At 48.5% G+C, this 24427-nt stretch overlaps 1 protein-coding gene across 1 annotated transcript; it reads right to left on the reverse strand.

The window, feature by feature from the left end:
• Window positions 1-18176: 18176 nt before the first annotated feature.
• On the reverse strand, window positions 18177-22831 carry TMEM247 (transmembrane protein 247). The gene is made up of 3 exons (XM_031466950.2): window positions 22455-22831; window positions 21397-21753; window positions 18177-18661 (listed from the first exon to the last, which is right to left on the reverse strand). The coding sequence occupies exons 1-3, from the start codon at window positions 22569-22571 to the stop codon at window positions 18398-18400; spliced, it is 738 nt and encodes a 245-aa protein (XP_031322810.2). The 5' UTR covers window positions 22572-22831; the 3' UTR covers window positions 18177-18397.
• Window positions 22832-24427: the final 1596 nt, after the last annotated feature.

The raw sequence follows: 24427 nt of genomic DNA on the forward strand, positions 1-24427 counted from the left end.
GAGAGGGTGCCAAGGTGGCCCATCACACAGCACTGAGCTAGAACACGTGCTCATGGACCTCTGTGAAAGCAAGAAGAGAGTGAGGGAGGGAGGGAGGAGGGGAGGCAAGTCACCCTGGAGCTCAGTTGGAAGAAAGGAAGCAGTAGGGAGTGTGTGAAGATTCTTTTCTTGTTTTGGAATTTGAGCTCTGGGATTTCACTCAGTTACAGTCAAATCAGCAGGCCTCTTATTCATTCATTCATTCATTCATTCATCCCACATATATATTTTTTTTAATTTCAAAAATCTTTTATTAGCATAAAAATGAGAATGTTGTAAATAAATCGGCACCAAATAGTTCATGTAAGTGTATATTGCAGTACTATCCCTCTTTGCTGTTTCTCCCTCTTCTGCCCACTTTCCTGGGTGTTGGGGGAGCTCGCTGACAACAGTCACAAATCCAGCCACCTGATGGAATAGCACCAAGGCCCACACAAAAATTATGATAATCTCTGTCACACACATTACAGAACATCATTTCATCCCACATATATTTCTTGAATGATTACCAAATGTCAGACACTCTGCCAGGCACCCCATCCCTTTCAGTTACCAGGACAGTTAAGACCCCAGCTTTCACAAAGGAATCTGCTGATGTGGATGGTGGGGTGCTGGGCAGGGCACAAGTGGGAGGGCTCAGGGCTCAGGAGGGGACACTTGCTACACTAAGCAAGTGGACGACTGGTGACTTGGGTTGATCTATGTGCCATGGAGAAGTAAAGGGTTATGGGCAGTGAGTCGTTTTGTGACCCTTGCTCAGGTGGGGCCCATGCACCTAAAGCCGGAGAAGTAGCCAGCTGTGCAGACAGCAGGGTAGGGGGAGCAGGGCAGATGGGAAGGCTGTTCTGAGCAGAGGGAACCACGGTGTGAGGCACCAGGCAGAGAAAGCTCCACTGGGCTGAGGAGCAGAGAAGTCAGTGGGGCTTGAATAAGTGAGTGAAGGTGAGAGAGAAGGGACTGAGCCAGATCTTGTGAGGCTTGTGGGCAGCATTTAAGGAATCTGAATTTATTCTGCCTACAGTGGGAAGCCATTGAGGGCTTGTTAGCATGGAAGGGATGTGACCTCATTTTACCATGTCCTTACTTCTCTGTTAGGTCCCCAGCACAGCACTTGTCCCTCTCCTTTGCTCAAAAGAAACCACACAGACCCCATGGAAATAGGAAAGCAAACACCCAGCCTTCATTAGCTCAGACCAATGGACAGGTCCCTTTAGAGGCAAGACTCATTTTTTCCTGAAAAGCCCCTTGTAAATAGCATTTGGGGCCACTGGCATCCCCTTTCCTTACAGAAAGTACCATTAACTCCACCTTTGTCTTCAGTATCGGAACTGCTAACATTCAGTTATTCCACTTTCCACCCTAAGTTGGGGACAAACACACACACACTGTTTATGGAAATCACCAGATCTAAGCACTCCCACTGGCTGGTCTCCTTACCAGAGACCCTCCCCTGCCATCAGAATTGGTAAACCTGGGCTTACCTCCCCCTGCCAACTTTTTGTGCCATTACCATATGTACAGAATCTTTTGGTTTTCTCTTAGCTTCTTAGAGCACGCCCATCTTTCTGGACCACTCAAGTCACACCTCTTCCTGACTCCTGCCTTCTGGAAGCTTTCCCCACTGGGCTGTAGAATCCTTGGACTTGTCACACCCCTGGACTCAGCCCATTGGTTTGTTTTCCATGCTTTGGAGTTTGGATTTGCATCTCTGGAGGGGTAGCTGCCCCCTTGCCTGTGACTTCCCAGACTTTTCTCACCTTGCGTCATGGGGGTTACCTGATTCCCAAAGGGCAGAAGGACTGGGGACAGGGTACTGGCTCTGGACCCATAACCCTGGGAAGATCTGGTAAGCAGGAATGGCACTGGGTTTATCTTGAATGAATGAATGAATCCTGGCTCTGTGGAGTTGTGGTCTGGCCTTTGTCTGATTCCTTTGGCTGTTGTGAGACCCTGCAAGTCACCTCTCCTTCTGTTGTATGCCCGGGAGTACCTTGATTTTTCACGTAATGGTATCACTTGGTCTTTGTAACCTTCATTTTTAATGCCTGCAAATTATTGCACCCCATATGTTTTATAATGTATTTAACTATTCAAACAGTAATTAGCAGAACATCTGGTGCATAGTAAGTGTTAAGCAAAATACTCCCCGTGGTCATTTTTTCATACATTTTCCATGTCACAAAAAATTCTTGGAAGTCACCATTTTAAACAACTGGACAGTATGATATTGCTCTTTTATACCCTAATCTATTCAACTTCATTATATATTTCATTAGTTTCAATAACAAGACAGCAAATTGTGTACCTCAACCTTTGCCCAGTTTGGATTACTCCCCTAGGCAAGCATTCTAGAACTGGAATTAATGGGTTAAAGAGTATGTGGATTTTTAAAAGACTCTTTAATACACATGTCAGATTGCTTTGACAGAAAAGATTTAAAGGAAGCTTAAACATAGTTTTCAGACTGCAGTGAGGCTGTGCAATCTTGGACTGTTTTTTCATTCTCCCTTCCTTTCTTTCTTTACCAAGCCCTTAAATTGTAGCATTTGGAGTCATACCCTTTAGGGTTCTAGACTTTTGAGACGGTCCCTTGGTGTGAAAGGGACCAGCTCCGGGAGAAGGAGGAGAGAGAGAGAACTGGTTTGAATGTCGCACGCCCTGACTGTCTTAGTAATTGTACCACGGTTGGCAGATGCGGCAGCGGTCACGTGACCTGAGCATGACCTCATAGCTCCGGGCTCCCACTCCCATCCCCACCCCCTTAGCCTGGGCTCGGGCACCTGGAGCGGATTTGGCGGCGGTGGCAGGACGGGAAGGGCATTTCCATCACCTCTACTTGACAAGCTACTTAAAGGAGACCTAGGGATTTAGGAAATTTCCTTGGCTCCGTGGGCAAAGAAGGGACACGCTAGGAAGCCCAGACTTCTGTAATCACCGGCCAGCGAGAAAATTCAACTGCGCGACCAGCTAGTATTTGCTGAATGCAGCTGGGTGCCCAGTTCTGGCTGCAGGCCAGGCTCGGTGCCAGACGCTGTACAAATTTAATCTTGCTTAATTCTTTTTACCCATCTCTTACTGCTGAGGAAAGAGATTTGGAGACACAGATGAGAAAACTTATGGCTTCGCTGGGGAGTGAAGACTAGCCCAAAGCAACAGAAAAGTGGAGGAAGCAGTGGGCACCCTGCGTGTACACGGGGTATTAGATCGCGGCCTGCCAGGCTGGGGCTGGGTGGGCAGGGGCACTGCCGGCCTAAAAGCTTCTAGAAAGTAATAGTTGAGGTGGGATGCAAAAAAAAAAAAAAAAAAAAAAAAAGCAGAACATTTCTCATACGGGCCTGACAGGGCATGTGTAGTGGAGAGAATGGGGTTTTGGAGGAAAGCTGAAAATAAGACAAGCAAGAAAAGAAAAAAGATGAGAAAAGTATTGATAGGATGAAGGGGGAGCTCCCTGGCCCAGTTTCCCACCAATCCAGCAGCAGTGAGAGTTAACCGCCCCCACCCTCCTTCCCAGGCTTTGAGGATGCCCTTAGGACCCTCCAGACTTCGGGAATCTTCAAAGCTGCTGATTTTGCATTCATTCTAGGCCTCTCCCCTTGCAGGCAAGAGCCAGTCTCCATGACCCTGGTGCTCTAAATGTTTTTCTTGTAGACTCCAAAAATGTTTTTTGAAAGTCTGTGTACCCCTTTGCACATTTTTAGGAGCAAATATTCAAAAATTTTCCATAGCTTAAATAGTTCCATAGGGTGTACTTTCTGATGTATGCAAATATTGACATTTAAAGATAAAACTGTTAGAACACTCTGAAAAATGTTTCTAAATGAAATACTATAGTGATTGGATACCCACTGTCATCCTTTTTAAAAATACATGGAGTTCTCCCTGAACAGTTGGAAAAATTTTGTTTCTTTTTTTTCTCCTTGAATTTATATTTCCTTCTATTTCCCCTACAGAATTTTATCCTAATACATTTTTATGATTGAATATCTTATATGCATTACCCTATCATAATTCCCTCCAACAAAGTTATGTGTATAAAATGAATTTATTTTTAAGATTTCTTGTGACCATAGATTCTAAATGTTAGAGAATATTTTGTCTGGATTTGTACCATGACAACGAATACACAATCAATCAAAACAAATACTGTTAGAAAATTTAATAGCTACTAAGGAAGCATAAAAACTAAAGCTTAATTGGAAATGCATCTCTTAATGAGATAAAGCTTTTTTTCCACTCCAATTAGTTTATATATCCATGGATGAATATTACACATTGCTAGAAGGGGTCAGGGTTCAGAATTAATTCTATCTGTTTTTCTTTTTTTTTTGAATAGATGCAAGAGCTGAGCTCAGAAACCTTTTCACATACTTAAGTACAAAGGAATGTAAGGAGTTTTGATAGAGCAATATCACTCAATTTTATAAACTCCTTTTGAGTTATATGCCAAGGGTCATATGGGTAGATTATTAAAAAATCTATCAGCTGACAACTAGAATAGATTCTCCTTCACTTTGAATGAAAGCGGAGAATTGGAAGTTAGTTGATTTGCCCAGTCATTACTCACTCCTTTTCCCAACATGGATACTGGGATTTAGACTATCCCTTCATTACATCATTCCTTTTCCCCCAAGCCAATGTACCATGGGAAGATTTGGGATGGGTAAGAAGTGTGTCTTTCTTTTGGAAAGTGGGAGATGGGTGATCATGCAAGGGAAGCAGGAGGGAGAACCAGCAACATCCTTTGTCCGTGTGCTCAGATAGGACACCTGTATGACGGAGAGCTTGTGGAAGTCGAGGACTTGCCCTGTGAGGCTCTTAAAATGATGCATGCCAAAATATGTACCCTTTGGAGGGTCTTCTTGTATCGTCACGAGCACCTGTACCTTAGTTTGTGCTGGTCTGTTCCTGGATGGATGAACAAACAATGGGAAGGTGATGGGGCGAGGCAGTCCTGTCCCTGCAGGTTCTGACGTGCTCTTTGTAGGGGGAGAGGTACACTGAGCAGAAGTAACCTCCCCAAGGAGTGACCACCTCTCTGTAGGGTCTTTCCATGGAGTGGGGCGGAAGTAACAGTGACCTGAGTCCCAGCACACTGGCTGCTGCCTGTCTCAGATCCAGACTCTTCTCTCAGAGTTTTCCTTCTCCTTTTGGTTCCACCTACTTTGAGCTCTTGAAAGACCTCCCTTGTCATTCTTCCATGGGGCCCCTGCAGAGCAGGGGGTGTCCCCCACAGACAAGTCAGAGCAGAGAGGAGCAGAGTCTGGCCCGAGAAAGCTGGAGTCCCCATCAGACCCTGATAGAGGGTCAGCTACTTCCCAGGGGTGCTCATTCGTGGGGTCTTGGCTGGCCCAGGTGGCCCCTTTGTCATTAGCAAAAAGCCCCCTTTGGGCAGATACAGCACCATGAGCCCATGAGGCGTGGAGCAGAGGATCCCTTTGTACTTAGAGAAATTCTCCCCTTCCTTCAGGCTGACACAGCATCCCAGAGCTAAGGGGTGTGGCTTGGCCAGGGGAGGGTGGGCTGCATTTCAGCCCCTACTTGTTCCCTGGGCTGGGCACTTTTGGCATTGCACAAGCGCACAACCACGTGGGGCAAGCTGCTTTTTCTAGCCTCTGTCTCTGAGCACACTGTCTCCCCTATCTGGAATGCTGTCCTTCTAGCTAGGTCAGCCAAACCCTACCCATCCTTTGAGGCCCAGTACAGGTGCCACCTTCTCCTCCAGAACTGGGTCCACGATCATCTCCCCCTCATCGGGATTCCTGCAGTCTATAGATATTAATTACACTGGAAATGATGAGGGAAGGACGTATTTATACTAGAGCAGCGGTTTTCAACTGGGGGCAATTTTGACCCCCACGGGACATTTGGCGATGTTTGGAGATTTTGTTGTTGTTGTCACAAGTGGGACAGGAAGCCTGTTACTGGCATCTAAGTGGGCAGAGGCCAGTGATGCTGTTAAATATCCTACGATGCACAGGACAGTTTCCCCTCCACCCACCCAAGCAAAGAATAATGTGGCCCAAAGTGTCAAGGGTGCCAAGGAGAAACTCCGGACGAGATGATCTCTAGTCTTGAAAATGCTTTGTGTCACACACCAAGTTATATTGTGGAGTTTTTATATTGTGCTTTAATGACTTCAGTGTCAGTGTTATTTTGCAACCAGATGGTGATTTCCTAGAAGACAGAGACCATGTGTCTTGCAGGTCTCTACCCCAAGGGCGCTAGCACAGGACTCCCAGAGTTTTTGGCCATCAGGAATATAACAAGGAAGGATGAAGAGATACTCTCTGGCCTGCCCCAGCCCTGCTCACAGACATTTCTCATGAGCTTCTGCTAGAATTCCTTGCCAATTGAACTCTATTACATTATATCCAAAATCAATAATAACAACAAAACTAGAAGACAAGAGAGCCAGACACGGACTTCCTTAGGATGGCTCAGAGAAGCACCCAGTCTCCAGCCTGCACCCCACTGCATGCCTAAGCCGTGGGCTCAGCTGAGATGTTGAGAGAAATCATTAAACTTCAAGGTTGTGGGCAGCCATGTTTCTCTTTAGCCTGGAGCGAGGAATCTAGGAACTGTGTTTTGCAAATCCCCAAATGCAGCCTGGGCAAACGCCACACCAGCACTCATTAGAAAGAAAACCTCTGATTGATTTTTCTCTTAAAAGCATCTCCCAGCAGGTCACATCTTTATATCTGTGGGGCTCCAGAGCAAGAGGACACATGGAGGTCCACAAACCACATGTTTACATATCTTACAACTATAAAGCAAGCTAACAAATTGTTAAATGTTCTAGCTTCCTATCTTGAAAAAAATATCTTCATGATGACCTAGAAGGTCAAGTTTGAATTGAGAATTCTCAGATTACTTGGGTCACCATGCTGGGACATGGTGGTTGTGGGGAGAGCTGGTCCCAGGCCCCCCTTGACCCTGCACTCACCACCCATGACCTATCCCCTTCTCCATCACTTCTAGCTCTGCCTCACCCTTTGAGGGGCCTGATGTGGGCATCGAGCCAAGTTCCAGTTGCACCTCTGTGTGCTCCCCTCCAATGTAGTCTACTGTGCAGAGGATGGACCTGGGGATGAGGCCTGCAGGCTCTAGAAACAGTTTTGGGACTTTCTGGGCAAGGAGTTCCTGGGCCTGGGTATCCCTGGGGTTATGGTCTGGGAAGGCGGCGTGAGTGTGGTGGGCACGTCCACTTGACCCAAGAGACTTCCTCCTCCTTGTGGGGAGGGGTGAGACCAAATGAGAAAGTAGACCCTCTCAAAGTGCTGGCCCAGAGCGAGGTCCCTCTTGTTGGGTCTAAGGGCGGACTGCCTCCCAGAGTCACAGCAGCTACACCGTGTGCCCTGGGCCTCCTGGTGGTCAACCCCTGTGCTTGTCCCTGCCATATGCAGTCTAGGCAGGAACCTCAAGAGACATTGTTTTTGGTAACAGCTTTATTGAGATATAATCCATATACCATTACCCATTTACCCAATTAGATGGCTTTTAGTATTTTCAGGTTGTGCAACCATCACCACAGTTAATTTTAGAACATTTCATCACCCGAAAGAAAACTACACCCTTAGCTGTCACCCCCAATCCTTCTGTTCCTCCAGCCCTAAGCAACCACTTATCTACTTTTTGTCTTTATAGATTTGCATATTCTGGGCAGTTCAAACAAATGGAATTATAAAAGATGTTATCCTTTGTGATTGGCTTCTTTCACTGAGCAGGTTTTCGAGGTTCATCCACGTGGTAGCATGTATGAGTACTTCATTTCTTTTTATTGCCAAATAATATTCCATTGTATGGCTATCCTGTGTGGTAGTCATCCACCCACCAGTGGGACACTTGGGTTGCTTCCAGACCTTTCCTGGTCTTTTCATGGAGCCTCTTGTGGGTCCAGCGCTCTGTATGTTGGTGGTGCACAGACCAGGCTTCCCACTGGGCATCCCCTCTCAGCGCAGCCCCGCCACCATTTCCCTTGGCACTGACATCAGTATCGCAACCCCTCACGATACCAGAGCAGGGCTGTTTTCCCTCAGAAAGTGGAGAAATGGCTCCCTTTCCACATGTGTGCCCCTAATAGCGCCACTTGCCCTCATGTCTCCAACCTCCCTTGTCTAGGTTTACCCCCATGGCTTCTCCACAGGACAGGCAGGCAACAGATGCCAAACCTCCTCCATTAGCTATTGTTGAGTCCACGTTCCAGTTCATACAGTCCTCTTCTCCTTAGCCAAATGGGAAAGCCCTTGCATGATTCAAAACTCTTGGTTCCAAGTGACAGGAACCCAATTTAAATCAAGGTTAATAGCAGCTAAAAAGCTTAGGGATGTCTCTTATTTCAGGTGGATCCAGAGGCTCCAATCACACCAACAAGGACTCTCTCTCGCCTTCTCCTCCCTCCCTCTCCTTCCCTATTTGTCTCTTCTCATCTTTTCTTGGTTCTGCTTTTCTCCATATCAACTTTATTCTCAGGTTGGCCTTACCCTAGTGAAAAAAGATGGCAACCAGCAGCTCTGGACCCTATTCTGTCTGCTTAGTACCCAGTAGAAAGAGAGTTCATCTTTCCCAGGAGTTCCAGCAGAAGTCCTAGGTCTGAGACACAGTGGTCAGGCTTGGGTCATGGGTCCACACAAGAACCAATCACTTTGGCCAGGAGATGGAATGCTCTGATTGGCTAGGTCTGGGTCTTGGGCCCACCCTTGATTGGAAGTCAGCCCTCTTGAACCACCCGGACAAAAACTAATGAAGAGGGACTTCCCCCAAAGAAAACCAAGGGGAAACGAATGCTGGACACACAGAGCAGATGTCCCTGGAATCATCCTATGAACTGGCCTGTCTGGGGTCTGCCCTACACATTCAGTTATGCCTGAATCCTAGTAGTGGACATTCCTGAAGCATAGATCCCTGCTACATGTGATCAATTAATTTCTTATGAGATTCTAGAAGTTCATATCCAAGATATTACTGTTTCTAGGGAGGGTTTATAACTGAACATAAACAAATCCTTAGTCCAAGTAATTTTGCCCTAACAGTAGTAGTATAGGCTTTATAGCAGGACAGTGAAGAAAATATTTTTTGAACTCAGGAGGCCTTTTGGAGAACCAGATGCACAGCAAGCAGGTGCCCATCCAGACCACCCACGTATAGATCCTTGGTGTAATTTCATACTATTTTATCCACACTAGGGATGAGTGGGGACAGGAGGGCAGGTGTCAGAGGGCCCAAGGAGTCATAGACAAAGTGCCTGGGTGGAGAGGAGAGAGCTGGTTGTAGGCAGCAGCACAACACAGCTCTTCTCCGAGATCCCCCCTCACTCTTTCTCCCCCTTTGCTTATTCCTTTGTCGCCATGGCAACTGATGATGCTTCCTCATCCTCTCCCCCTCTCTAGTTGGCTCTGGTCCCTAGGCCCCATCACTCTGTCTGACCAACTTCACAGAGCTATTGTCAGCCTCTCTTCTCATCACTCAGTGGGGGCACCCAGCTTTAACCCCACCCTCAACACATTCTCTTGCCTCACTTCCCCTACTTCTAGTCCCCGACCTCGTCCCTTCTTTAGTCCTAATCAAGCTCAAGCCAAATTCCCATCTTCCTTCAAGAAGTTGTATGGAAATTAGATTTTTACCACTCTAACATGATTTGAAATGCATTAAAAGATCTGTCTTGAAACACCTCAAGGTGAGGCAATTTGTGAAGGGAAGAAGCATCCTTTACTGCTGCTTCTGTGCTTAAATGCGGTGCTAGAGTGAATCACCTTCTATTTTTGTAACTAGCAGTGTTTTCTGTTTAAAGATATCCCCCAGCATGTCACTGAGTGAAATGGAGACTTAATCATAAGGGAAAATCACATCTCAAGTTCAAAGATTGTGAGCTAGTGGGTCCACAGACTTTTGTTGGGTCCACAGACTTTTGTTAGGTCCACAGACCTAACTGTAACCAACAGTCACAGATCAGCAGGTATCACATAAAAAGACTGGACTCCTGGCTGCCCTTGAACAACTAGACATGGGGCCTCACATGGTGAAAATGGGAGGGAGGGAGGGAGTGGGGGCTGCCTCTTTCACACTGGCTCTTCCTTTCCTGTTAGCTACGGTTGACTGAAGAAAAATGCACAACCTAAAAGTTGAGAATTATGTTTTATTGGGTGGATTTTTCTCAGGACTTCAAGCCCAGGAGACAGCCTCTCAGATACCTCTAAGAGACTGCTCCAAAGAGGTAAGGGAGGAGCCAAGATATATAGGAAATTTTGCAAGAAAAACCAGGTAGTCGAAACATCCAAAGATTGCTGTTAATTAAAGTAAACCAGGTATTGCAAGTGAAGGAATTTAGTGCTTTTCTAAGTATCGGAAGATGCAAGAGTCTGGGCTCATTGAAATCATTCCTTTGATGTGCGCCTAGCTATCTAGGGCCGGTATTCTGTTCTGTCCCATCCTGAGTCCCCTCCAGGTGCACTGTTGGGGGTGGCTGCAGCGGCTGAGGGCCTGGCAGCAGCAGCTTTTGTCTTCATCCCGAGTTCCCTTAGGGCTCGTCGTAGTTGGGGTGGGGGCTGTAGCGGTTTGATGGCTGCAACATCCTTTGTTTACTGATACAGCAGGCAACATTTTTCATTCACACTACCCCTAGCCAGCTCTCCTCTTTTACCTGCCCCACCTGGGTCCTCCCAGCATCCCAGTTTTCAACTCCCACCCTAGCTGATCTGTTCCGAGACTCAGGATGGTCCAGTAGTGTGTGGTTTGCTTAGGGAAGCCATCTGGAGTTCCACCGCAGTTAACCTGACATCTGCGAGCACGTAGGTTCTCTACCCTTCTCTGTGCTTCCAGAGCCTTCCACTCAAAACCCATTGTTTTCTAGGATCCCATTCCAGCTTGGATACCAGGGGGGCTTTGTGTATGTGAGGATACAGAAGTTGTCCAGAAGTGAAAGTCAGTGAGAGTGAACTGTAAGATTTCTCCCTGGGTCCCACCACCTCCCTCTTCTTTCATAGACTTGCCATGGTATCCTTTTCTTCAGGGCGAAAGCCAAGCATGGCTGATTCAAGAGGGAAGACTCCCCACCGCAACTCCAGGCAAGTTGCAGACCCACTCACATGACTTGATGGACCCTGTAGAAGATGCTGGGTATGGTCCAGAAGAAGCTCTCCAGGGCTTTGAGTATGGATCTCCCGCTTGCCAAGAAAATGGCCGATGTGTGGATTGTCTGGGCCAGTGAGTGAGGACTTACATCCTTGTCCACCTCAGAGACATTTCTGTCCACAGCCTTTGGTGGGAGGAAATGAGAGAACGTGTGGAATATAAAGGTAGGTTTTTAAATCGAACCCCTTTGAACCTGCTACCCCTAGGTGTACACCTGCAGACACAGCGGGCCACACAGTACTATTTGAAATAGAGTTAACACTTCTCTTCACATTTATCAGAGCAGCTCTGAATCTTCATTCACAAATCCAAATAAATGAGATGTATATTTCTTTGCTTTCCTTAAATCTACTTTCAGCTCCATGCTACAGCTGGTCTCAGCCACCTTCTAGATGAGTAAGCTCAGACAACTCCTGAACCTCTGAGTCTCTTTTTTCTCATCTGCAAAGTGAGGGTGGTTAGAGCAGTCCCCCAGGTGGCCCTGGGACGAGGGGATGACGTGCAGTGTGTTGGACAGGGGCAGAAAGTACCGCAGGTACTGGGTCAGTGTGCACTATCTTCTCCCCTCGCCAGGAAGCCAAGAAGGCTTGAGAGCAGAAACCTTTCTCCAGTCTGTCTGCTGCGTCCTTTTGTTCATTGGCTTGTTCATTCATTTGTTCCTCAAGTACTGATTAAACGCCATTGGTAGGTGGTCCCTGCAGCTGCCCAATAGCTGCTCCGATATCTCGGGGCTAAAGCTAGAGCTGGGTACTGGGAGGAGAGCGGCTCATTGGTAGAGAATGGCTGGCACCAGCCCTGCCTGGGGAGGAGAGAAGCTCCCCCCCTACGTTGGCCCCTAACCAAGGGTTGCCTTGCTCAGTGCTTCCGCCCCCGTGGCTGTCTTCCAAGGCCCACTTTCTGCCCCAGGACCCTACAAAGACTCCTTTGATGAAAAGTTTGAGGCAAAGTGACTGTGTCATTTGATACAAATGAGGCTCATGGGGGTAAAAAGTGTAGCTTTATTCTCCTATTTGGGGATTTTCTGGCACAAAGGAAAATGATCAGCTGAATGGGGCTAGGGGCGGAAGCCAGGAGGGTGGGGAAAGGCCAAGAGTTGGAGAACTTGAGACTTCTGTTAGCTCTGGGATGAGCAGCTGCAAGTCCGGGGCGTGACCCGCACACTAAAAGGTGCTTCCCACCCAGCCCGACTCTGCTCCCAGAGCAGGTGGGTGTGCGAGGGGCCCTGTCCTGCCACGGAGGGGGCCTTCCTTCCTGCCAGACCGCCAGACACATGGTGGGCCTGCTTCCATGGTCCCCACCCCCTTTCAACATGCACAGCACCTGCTCCCCTTCTCCCACTGATGGGGTGCCAAGGACCTCCAGGGAGAGATTTGAGAGGACCCACAAAAGCCCCTCACCCCAGAGGGTCTCCTGAATCCACCTCTAGGGCTGGCTCCATGGGTGCACCGCTGCGGGACTGGCACTGGGCCCCACGCTCCGGGGACCCTGCACTCAGAGGGACCCCGCACTTTGTTTCAGGCTCTGCCATCACCACCTTAAAATTCTCAATAGTTCTTGGGCAAGGGACCCTTGCATTGTCCTTTTGCACTAAGCCCCATGTTCTCCAGCGGACCCTCTCCCCTCCCCCAAGGTTCTTCAGGTCAGGCCTGCGATCTGTGCACATTCTTTGCTCCTCTCTTACTAACACCTCTCATTTGTAGGGCCCTGTGTTTCCCGTGGGCCTGCATATCACACTCACCTGTCTCCACGGGCCCCCAACTCATTGACTTGTGGGGGATTTGTGTGGGGATTTGTCTCATGACCCCAGGTCCTTTGATGCCACCCCTTTGTTCTTTTTAAGAAAATTTTTTGTTTATTTTTTATTGAAGTGTAGTTGATTTACAATGTTAGTTTCAGGTGTACAGCAAAGCAATTCAGTTATACATATACAGACATATGCCACCCTTTGTTCTTAGGAACAAAAATGCCCACCTCCTGACACCACCTGGGATCCCCTCCTTAAGTGTAGGCAATTTGCAAGTCCAAAGCGGATCCTCTTTTTTGCTCTTAAGAGCCGGCCAAGCCCTCTGAGGGTGCTTAATAAATACTGAGTAATGAACCTGCAGCTGCTGCTCCTTTGGCTAATTAAATCTAAATAACTTACAGACTTTAAATTATGCAACAAGGCTTGGCCAAAACGGCTTAAAAATGCGGGATCCCTAGCTTTTCTGCTGTGCCCTGTGGAAAAAAAATCCTATCTTTTAATCATGCTTAACCTTCCTGAAAGAACAGTGGCAACCTTTGAATAATGAATGAATGTATATTAGCAAGATTTTTGCCCCAAGCTACACACATTGGAGCCAGATTATAAAAGGGACAGAGGCAGAGCCTGGCCTGGGGGGATTCCGGAAGTTTCTGGTGAGTCACAGAGCGCTGGGAGAAATCATTTGGTAGCTCAGAAGCCCAGAGCAAGGACTACTGAAGAGCACAGAGGGAGGGGGGCGGCCGGATGCGCTGTCTCCCGGCCACATCAGCTGTGATGGCGGCTCCCACAGCACGGGTAGGGGGCACACGCTCAGTTATCCTTTCTCCGCTCCTTCCTCTCTCCCCTCCAAGTACCCTCCCCCACCTCCACGACTGCCCAGGCCGAGAGCCCTGTCTTCACAGAAGGTAGGTAAGATGGAGTCATGAAGCCTAGAACAGCACTTCGCATACTCACAGGTGCACTCGAGTCACTGGGGTTACTGTCAAAAGTGCATCTAATGGGTGGGTCTTGGGTGGGGCCTGGGATGCTGCGCTTCTAAGATGCCTGGTGCTGCTGGTTTTCAGATCACATGTAGAGAAGCAAGGAGTTAGGTTTTGTATTAAAGCTGAACATTTCAATCAACTGGGACACTTTTCAGGCTCCCAAACTTCCCTGGACACCATCTCAGATCAATTAAATTGAAATTTCTGAAATCAGGCCCTAGGCTTTGGTCTCATTCCCCACTCACTTTTTTTTTTTTCTCTGTTAGTTTAGATAATTTGCAGGTCACCCAAGCAAAGCTTAGAAAGCTTAACTGACTTGCTTGCAATCACCTGCTAAAGTGGGATTAGAAACACCTGGCAGGGAAGTGGCGTTTAGCACCAAGATTGCTCCCTGTCCCTCTTGCAGATTTTAGCATCTCTGGGGCTCTAGCCGTGTCCCTGGGCTCAGGGTTGCAACCTATGTGATTCCATTTGAGGAGCAGGAAGGATTCGTCTATCTTTCTCTTCCTAAGTCTGCCTGAAATTTCACTCTTAGTGCATGTTTCACTAAGTGAAACATTTCACTCTTGGGCTACAGCTGAGTGTAATGTGGAGGCTCTGTTACCCTCCCTGTCTTCAGCATCATGGTGTGAGTGGGCTGACAGGAGAGACTTCCAGGGACACTGGGCTGTGTTCTGTCGGATCTGGGACTCAGGAGGGGAAGGGACTCTCGAGGCAGGCTTGCCTCCTCTCGCAGCTCTGCAGAGGGTGCCCAGCACAGATGGGTGTGCCCTTCTAAGTCCCCAGACAGGGCTGCTGCCCAAGTTGTGCAAGATCTTGGGGCCTCAGGGAGAGGCCAGGAGGAGGAAGGCCGAGCTGTTTCAGTCGTGTGTCCGGAGAAAACCATGCCCTTCCTGCTATGGTACGTGAGTGAGGCCTTCAGGCAGAGGTGCAGCCAGGGGCCAGACCCAGATTGGCCACAGCTGTGCTCCACCCAGTTGTCTCAAGCCGGAGCATGATCCTGGCTCAGTGCTGGGGCAGGCTGTGGGAGCTGGGCCTAAGAAAGCAGGGTAGGACAGACACAGTTATTTGCTTATTCAATATCCATCATTCCCTCTCCCCACACCCATATTATCAGAATTTTAATTTTGTTCACCCAGGCAAAAAACTTGCCACACCTCAGATGTCCTGAATCTAGGAGCAGCAACATGACCAATGAGATTTAAGCAGAAATCTTAAAGTGGGTCTTTCTGGAAAGCTTTTTAAAGATGGCCCCTTCCTTTCTCCCCCTCTGCTGACTTGGAGTTGATACCTGGAGCTGCAGCAGCCATCTTGAGATTATGAAGCTAGAAGCCATGGGGTGAGGAGGATAAATGCCATATGCTAAGGATGGTAGAACAGAAAGAAGCCTGGGTCCTCTATGGCTTCCTAGAGAAGTTTCACCAGTCATGGACTGCCTTACCTGGGGCGTCTCAGTATGTGCGAAACAGAAACCCCTGTTTGGTTAAGTCACTGTGGCTACATTTCTTTTATAGCTAAATGCAGTCTTCACACTAGGACCTCAGAGTGTTCCTGAATTGGACATGGGAAGATGAGGTCAAGGCAAGAATATGGTCCCCAGGAGGGGGTTGGGGGAAGGTCACTATCTCATTCTACAGTCTTCAGGGATTCCTTATTTCCCAAGGGATGAAGTTCATATTCCTCAGACCAACATTCAAGACTATAAAATTTGGTCCCAAATCAGTTTTCCAGGCCTGTTACCATTCACTGGAGCACTGATGAGCCTGCTCCTTCTGAATACAGATTATACACTACCACCTTGAGCTTAACTCAGGTGCATTCTCCCTCCTCCTTTCTACCTGTCCCAGGCTCACCTGCCCTTGTGGACTGCTCTTTGAAAAAGACTTCCTATCATCCTGGGCTCCAAGGACCTCTCCTTCTTTGATCTCAGTCATCACTGAGGTCTGTGTGCCTGATGGCTTCTTTATATTGTAATGCATATTAACCTCACCTCCCTAGCAGGCCTGTGAGAACCTCCAAGGCAGGATTTGGAAGCACAGAGAATTTGGGAGTGTAGAAGAATCGTGTGCTTTGGAGTCAGGCTTGAGATCTCACATGGTCTTGAATACGTCACTTAACCTCTCTGAGCCTCAGTATCCTTGTCTGTGAAATGGGAGTGATGCCCATGTCTACCTCCCGGGCCTCCATAAAGCATGTAGCACAGTGCCTGGCCCACTGGAGGTTCTCTAGAAGAGCTTGCATGTCTCCTTGCTGCCCTCCTGGTAACACTGGACTGTGCCTTTTCACTATCCTTTGCATCTCTATCCACTTTTGTTTCTCCTTTCCATCTGATTTTCTGCTTAGTATTTGAACCAGGAGACCTGTACCAAGTTTGGGGAGTGATCAGGAATCTTTCTCATTTTTGCCAAGGGCAGATCTTAGGCTACTAACTTCAGTCTTCCATCAGAGTAGGTAGGAGGGCTAGAGGGGAGATACCATGTCCACTGCTAAGGAGGCGAGATGAGATGCTAACTTAACTGCTCAAGGGAGTTTACTAGGTGTTTCTCTGAAGACATGTAAGGAAAATGGGTGTATTTAAGTTCAGTTGTACCTGGCAACAGACAATGAAGTAAATGGCCTTATAGTACCTTTTTTTTTTTTTAAACAAACCCACAATTCTGCTTGCTCTAACAAATTAAACGTCTGGGCCTTGATCTTTTTGATATCTTGATTGCCTCCGTCTTTGGCTTCAATCCCCACCTCAGACAGACCCAGATCCAGTAAGATGATTGTGAGAAGTGACCCATAGCAAAAAAAAAAAAAAAAAAAAAATTCTACCCTTGAAAGTTTAATGAGAAATGACAGTTTTATTACTTTCAAGTAAATACCTGTCACACAGCTCTAAATGCGGATGGATGCATTGAACTGGGTGGCGAATGAGAAGCCACCATGGACTGAAATGGCATAATAACATGCACTGACGCAGAGTCCCAGGGCGGTCCTTTCATGTGTTCCTCTTAGCATCACTCAGCCGGCCCAACAAGACAGAAACGACTCTTTTGTCCTTCTTAAAGCAGAGACTTATGTCTGGGAAGAGGAGGGGGCCATAAAGACTTGACTGATTGCACAGCTGTGTCCAGCCTCATTCAGTTTGCTGCTTAATCACTAAAGTCTCCCGCGCCAGCCATCATTCCTGGGTGGGGCTGGCGGGGTCAGGGCAGCCCGCCACCTGCTGGGGGTGGGGGCGCAGTGTGAGAGAAACCGTCAAGGGTAGCTGGCCCTGGGGGAGTTGAACCCCTTTCCCTGGTTACACACACTGGGCAGCTTCATTTTGTGCCTCCTGTGAGCCCTCTAGTGGCCAAAGGCTGTTCCTTTTGGTTGTTGCCTGTTTACCTGGAGGGTTGTGTATATTTCTACTGTAGACAACTGTTTATTTGCTCTCTCTCTCTGTGTGTGTGTGTGTGTGTGTGTGTGAGTGATCTGAGGGTTGGGCTGTGTGGTCTGTTGGGGTTTTTCTTCCCTCTTCCTACTTTTCCATTAGAACAGCAGGCCCAGATTTTGCCCTGCCCCGCCTCAACCAAGCATGCACTGCTCAGTGTTAAGGCTATCTGACAGGCCTGTCCCAGGCTCCTTGAAACTTCAGCATCTCTCTCCTTGAATTGCTGAGGGCAGGCTCAAAGTCTGCATGGTAGACTGTGTACAGTCCTCAGACCCAGGGCTAAATGGGCCCCTGCCAAGGGCCTGGGGATGCCATCCTGACATGTCTGCAGAGCTGGAAAGAGCTCGAGGAGTCTTGGCTCCTGTATTAATTCCTTGTTACTGTTGCTGCTGTAATAAATTATTACAAACATAGTGGCTTAAAGCAACTCAAATTTATTCTTTTACAGTTCTGGAGGTCAGAAGTTTAAAATGGGTTTGGCAGGGCTGCATTCTTCCTGGTGGCTCTGGGGAAGAACCCCCTTTCTTGGCTTTTCTAGTTTCTACAGGCTGCCTGCCTCCCTTGGCTCATGGCCCTGGACCTCTCCACCCTCTGCTTCCACGGCCGCATATCTCCTCCCCTGCCTCTCACCCTCCTGCCTCCATCTTAGAAGACCCTTGTGATTACACCGTGCTCATCTGGATAAACCAGGATTCTCTCTTCATGTCAAGGCCCTTAGTTTAATCACACCTCAAAGTCTCTTTCACCATGGAAGATAACATATTCACAGGCTCTGGGGACTGGGACGTGGACATCTGTGGGGGGCCTTCCCCCAAGCCTACCACAGCTCCCTACATCTCAGAAAGATCTATGCAAGTGAGTAGATGTGGTGTATCCCAAGCCAGCCCAGTCATGGTGTGACTTCCATGATTCTGGAAGCGCTTTCTAAATCCCTTCTCCCCACAGATACCTCCCTAACTTGCTACCATCTAAAGCCCTCCTCTCGGGGAGTAGAGCATCTTGATCCATAGAAAGAACTCAGGCTCAGTTCAAGGCTTGAACATGTTTCTTCACACTGAGGTGTAAGTGGTTGACATCAAAACTTTTCTAACAGCAAGCCCTGATGGGAAGGATGCATATGTGGGGGGAGGAGGGTCCCAGTGACAGAGAGAGCAGAGGCACTTGGAAGTATGACCATAAAGTTTTAATCAAACAGAGCAAAATGGCCGCGATGCAGAACAGGTAGTGCTTGGAGAAGAGGAAGAAGACCATCTCCTTGGTGACATAGATGATGTGTATGAAGATGAAGCAGTACAGGAACATGGCGAACTGGTTCTTGGGGAGCAGGAGGTCCTGGAAGCCTCCCGAGAACTGTGGGGGAGAGAAAAGAGTGCAAATGGCGAAACCGGGGCTTGGGTGCTAGGCTGGCCTGGGCTTCCATCCTGCTCCTGTCCCTTCCTGAATGTGACCTTGGACAGGCTGTCTTCCCCACCTAAGGAGAGGGTAATTGTGCCCCCTCACAAGATGACCAGGAGGAAGTGCCAGACAGGAAAGGAAAAATTCCCAAGCAGGGTCACTGGCACATAGCGGGAACTCATGAGTTTCACTTCTTGAGCCAGGTCCCATCCCTCCTGAGTCAGGCTGGCAGCGTCTTCTCTGTACACTCCATGCAGCCTCTGAGTCCCGCATGGGGGCAGCCTCCCTCTGACTCTGAGATCCCCAGATCTGGGTGCCGGCTCTTAGGAGTGTTCTCTGGACAGTCTCCCCTAACACTCGATCTTGTTTTCTGGATGGTGGCACAATGAGTGAGGGCGATTCCTTGGGCATAAATGACTGTGTCTGTCTGTCTCTCTGTGTCCTTCCTGGCACACGTCAAACAGAGTCAGGCTGTGGTCTTTCAGCCCAGGGTTTGGTGTCTCCTGCGGGCAAGTAGTCAGAGACGGGTGATGGGGCCTCCCTAAACCCTCAGGGTCTTGGGCTTGGGGGAAGGCAGTTTGAACTGTCCGGCCAATTCTGTCTGTGTGTGGCTCTTTACCAGAATCTCTATAAAGCAGGTCGAACAGACCTCCATTTTAACTGTAGAAAGCATCATCCCTAAGCCAGGGAAAAGCTGATAGCACTATTCTAACCTGTAGTTAAGAAGGCATTACCCCACGGTTCATTTTTTAAAATATCTTTAAAACTCATGCCACATTTTTGCAAGCAGGCAGATGGCAGGGACTGCGATGCCCTAACCTGGCTAGAAACTCACAGTGGTATTTTTCAGTACAATGCCAGCTCTCTTCCCACCCGCCCAGAAAACAGAGGGTGGCGGGGAGCTTAAAATTCAAGTCAACTCTCCACTTTTCAGTAAATGCACAGGAAGTAAAACACTTCTGTAAACTATTTTTAAAGGCTGAGATTGGGAAACACTGTTGTTGAACCAAATATATAAAATGTGAGGACAACTAAATAAAGCTGAGTGGGGCAGAAAATGACTCCAGTGATGCCACCTCTAAAATGAAGAGCAAGGAATGTTGAAGACCAGAGGGAAGAAACCCAGTGTTCTGGTCCGAGAGGAGGGCTGGACAGATCTTGTGTTTCTCCGCACACCTGCTCTGGCTCTAGATCCCCTGACTTCCTGCCACCATTTGCGGTCTGCTTGCTAATGGATATTTATGGTTTTGATAACAAAATGTGCATTTGTGAAAACTTTTAGACTTTTCGAAACACTTTCGATGGTCTATTTTTTAACTTAATCAGAAGACAGAGAGCAGATAGGACTATATACCAAGGATTTCCATCTCCTCCAGCAAGGAGAAGGATTTTCAAACTAAAAAGCAGGTATTTTGTGAGCAAGAAAAAAAAATTGTTGAGAAGCCAGCTTGTGTTCATTGAGAACATACCATGCAAAACTAACCTGATTTTCTTTAGGAAAAAAAATGGCCCAGTCAGTTGGGGAAATGCTATAGTGCAATATCTTAATTCTGGGAAACCATCTGACAGTGTGTCTCAGGACATTTTTCTGGACAAGGTAGAGAAATGTGAGCTGGAGAAAATGTAACTCAAGGGTGCTGATTAATGGAACATTGCTAACCTGTGGGGAGATCTTTTAGTGGTATTTACTTTAGGTCATATCCTCCTCAACAATTATAGCAATGACTTGGATAAAGACAGAAGGCAAGTTTCTCAGAACTGAGGATGACTCAGAGCTGGGAAGCATAGCTAATACATTACATCCTGATAAAACTGAAAAGTGATGAACGTAAGTTGTTGCATTTGGGTCAAGAAGTGAATTGCATGAGTACATAAAAATGGGAATATTTACTGAGTGCTTACCTAATGTGCCAGGCTCACTGCAAAGTGCCTTACGTGCATTCTTTCATTTAATCCTCACAACAACCCTATGAGGTAGGTACAGCCTTCTAGATGAGCAAACCGAGGCTCAGAGGATCAGTAATTTGCCCAACGTCACACAGTTTATACATGGTAGAGGCAGGATTTCAACCTAGGACTGTCTGATTTTAAAGCCCGGACAGTGCTGCTTTAAACAATAACATCTTTCATTATTTAGTACTTCTGATGGCCCAGCCACAGTGCTAAGCACTTCACATCCCATTTAATCACAAGCAGGCTTTCTTATGCCCATTTAGATCAGGGGAGAGTGGTCCATTTCTTGCCAAAAGAGGTCTGTTTTAGTTGACGGCAAGGCAGTGCGAGCCAACAGAGCAAATGCAGCCCTGATGAGGGGAGGAGGTGATGGGTCTATCAAAATCCCCAGCCAGACTGCCATGGGGGTTCTGGGGCTAGCCCTCAGTGTCCCAGTTTAAGAGATGCAGATGGAGTGTGGTGGAAATCGAGTTAAAGAGGAAACGTTAAAAGAGTTTTCCCTGAGAAGGAAAGTCATGGGCAGGTGAGTGGACAAAGTAGTCTGGGACCCCTCCTGGCGTCAACTCTCCTTAAAGAGTTAGATCTCAGCTTCACATGGAAGCTCTAAAGCAGTGAGCAGACCCTCCCACCGAGTCTCTGGACGTAGGGTGGGATGCAGCCGCGAAGCAGGTAAGGTCGGCTCCCCATGCAGGTCAGGGGTGGGCCCCTTCACCTCCAGGGCGGGACCTGCCACCTACCAGGCGGGGCGCCCCCTGCTGCTGCAGCTGCTCCATCACCTCCTCGTGCTGCCGCTGGCGCTCGTTCTCCTCGTGCACGTACTTGAGCCGCGTGAGCTCGAACTCCATGCGCATCTTCTCCAGCTCCATTTCAGCGTTGCTCTCGGGCCCTGGGGTCCCTGGGGCCGCCGCCGTGCCTGGGGCCGGGAGCAGCTCCGCGAGTTCAGGTCCATCTCCTGCCTGTCCCTTGGTGGTGGCGGGGCCGGCCTTGGAGGACAGTGACTTAGGCGGCCCTGGGCAGCCTCCGTCCTCACAAGTTTCTAGCTCCTCCAGGTAGTCGTAGGAGGAGTCGGGCTTCGGGGACTCTGCCTCCTGAGGGAAGAGGGTGGGAGGATGGGGGAAGTCAGCCAGGGGCTGCCTGTACCCCACCCCACCGCGCTCTGGTGGCTCCGGACACCACACATTGGGGTACTTGAAAGAGTGTTGTGAATTGTGAGCATTGGGACTTGAGTTCTTGTTAGAAATGCACTTATGTGGAGTGATCAGGACCTGAGAATTAAGAAGGAGAGGGCGAAGGACACAGAGGAATGGTGCCCTAAAGATGCAGGGGGATGTGTTGGGGAGTTGAGTAGAAGTCATCTTCCTGGTGATTTTCAAATCATCACTGGAGGTAACTTCCTACCCCCCATTCTACTTTGAGACCAGAGACACCCAGTCCTCTGGGGCATACAGAGGGAGGATGAAACCCAGGGTCTGCACTGAGAGGCCTAAATACCTGGGGACCAACATTAGGGCCATGGGGGGGCCCAGGCCCATCTGCAGGAGGAGGAAAGGGCCCCACATGGAGAGGTAGATGGGCGAGACCAAAGCCACCTTTAAGTGACTTTACAATCTTACAGAGGGCTACCTGGTCACTGGTTATAGCTGGGTGCCAGGGTGGGGATGGGGTGCATGTCACCTGCTCTTCTTAGCAGCTCTCTAGAATCTCAGAGCACTCAGCTCCTATCCTGTGTCCCCAGAGTCCTCTTCCTCCCCCTGCTGGGACAGGCTAGGGCAGTGAGATGAGGCATCCTCCTTACCAAAGAGACCCTTGCCTTCCCTTCCGACATGGGATCATCAGGCACCATCTTGGGGAAGTTTGGGCAGCTTTCTCCTGCCCCCCAACCTTCCATCATCTCCCTGTCCTCCGACGCCATCCAGAAAACCACAGTGCTGCCAGTTGGGGCCAAAGGATATCTTTTGAGGCACTAACATTTGGCCTCATCAGATTCCACAGCCCAGCCACCATCACAATCCCCTGTCCTCATAATAACCCACATTCTACCAGTTGCTAGGGCCCCTCTGGCAGAGGGTGTGACACCTCTCAGGTGCCATTATTCAGAACTACAGGATGGGCCTTTGCACCCACCCCTTCCCCACCAAGGACTGCTTTGAAAACTAGAATTCCACCACTTGAAATCTACTCTCTTGGATTCCTCTTTTAAATGCATCCTGGCTTGAGATGAGTCATAATTAGCTCCAAAAACCCTGTTATGGGCTGAATTATGTGCCCCCCAAATTTGTATCTTAGAATGTGACTTTTATTTAGAGATAGGTTCTTACAGAGATGACATGAGGTAGCATAAGATGTTCCCATGGCCAAACTCAAAGCCAAAGTATGGGGAAATGTACTCCATCCCTTTAGTGGGAAGAACTGCAAAGACACAGGGTAAAAAGTGTGGATATGGGGCAATATAAACAGGGCCCATAAAGCAAATCATTGTCAAGAGTGTTGGTGTTGCTGCGGTCGGAGCCACTGGGGAAGGTTCTGTGGAAGAGGTAACATGAAGGATGGCTGGGATTTGGGCAAGAGGGAAGGATCAGCATAAGCGAAGTCGACTAAAAATTATTGTCCATTTGTCTCTCCATTTGTGCTCTCTGTCCTTCTCCACCCCTGCCCTTTCCCTAGGAGCTGACCACAACAAAGCTGCATTATTTCATTAAGCAAAGCAGTATATTCCAAAGCAAAATATAGTCTAGGACTCTCATTTCCCCTGTCCCAAGGGAAGATCCTCACGCACCTGTCCTGACTCTGCAGGAGGCTGGGGAGATAGCTCTCATGAGCCTGGGGTTGGTTTGGCACTCCTGGCAACACAAAGAGTCACTCCCTCCACTGAGCCCAGGGAAAGGAGGTTACAGTAAGGCCATCTGAGGGAGCGAGGGAGACAGGATCACGTGGGAGCCCAATGGGGATTTGGGTGACTGGGCCCCGTGGGGACTGTGCTGCGTTCAGACCTGGTGTACCTTCACACGCTTTGCCATTCTTGTAACTTGGCTGGTTCTGGGGTTTCTGCTGCTCTGTGTCCTCTCACTTTTAGCCAACATCCTTTCTCACCTCATGATTTTCCCTATCTCGTAGCTTTAGCCTGTGCAAGGTTTCTGCTTCCTCCCAGTTTCAGCTTATTCATGTCTTGAGCTTCTAACAGCCCTTCACAGCCCTGACTGCACTGCCCGTCTGTGTGCATTCAGTCTGTGTTCGTCCTAACTGTCTTAGTCACTCGTGATGTCCTAGTTGACTTTTCCAAGGATGGGAATCAGAATGACCTACTTTGTCTCTATTTGGGCAGAGCTTTTCATTCTAGCCACTGGGCAGCCCATGGACTGGTAAGGTGCCCAGCCCAGCTCAGTCGACAGTGGAGAAATGGAAGGATGGGGAGGTAGGGACATACAGGACAGTGGACAGCAGCCTTGGGCTGTTCCTAGGCAGAAGCTGTTGGGGGGGGGGCCGTGGGGGTGGTCAGTTCCCTTTAGAAGGGGCATTGAGCACAAAGGGCACTGTATATTCATAGAGCAACATGTCAAGCGTCAGTTTGGCAAATAACTGGAGACACTTGCGTATTAGTACAGCACTCACAGACTTTCATTTACATGATCTCATTTGATTCTCAGAATACCCTATGAGGCAATTTAAAGCAGGTATAATTGTTGCTTCCTGACAAGCAGGGACCTGAGTCATACAGAGAGATGAAGTGGTTGGTATCTAAGGGCAAAAGACATTAGTGGTTGAGCTAGG

Source organism: Camelus dromedarius, chromosome 15 (assembly GCF_036321535.1).
Source record: "Camelus dromedarius isolate mCamDro1 chromosome 15, mCamDro1.pat, whole genome shotgun sequence".
Taxonomy (NCBI): domain Eukaryota; kingdom Metazoa; phylum Chordata; class Mammalia; order Artiodactyla; family Camelidae; genus Camelus; species Camelus dromedarius.

Coding starts and splice junctions, on each gene's coding strand:
- TMEM247 (XM_031466950.2), bottom strand. CDS start 22,571: ATGGCGTCGGAGGACAGGGAGATGATGGAAGGTTGGGGGGCAGGAGAA. Junction 21,754..22,454: donor GGAAGGCAAGGGTCTCTTTG/GTAAGGAGGATG, acceptor CCCACCCTCTTC/CCTCAGGAGGCAGAGTCCCC. Junction 18,662..21,396: donor AGCAGGGGGCGCCCCGCCTG/GTAGGTGGCAGG, acceptor TCTCCCCCACAG/TTCTCGGGAGGCTTCCAGGA.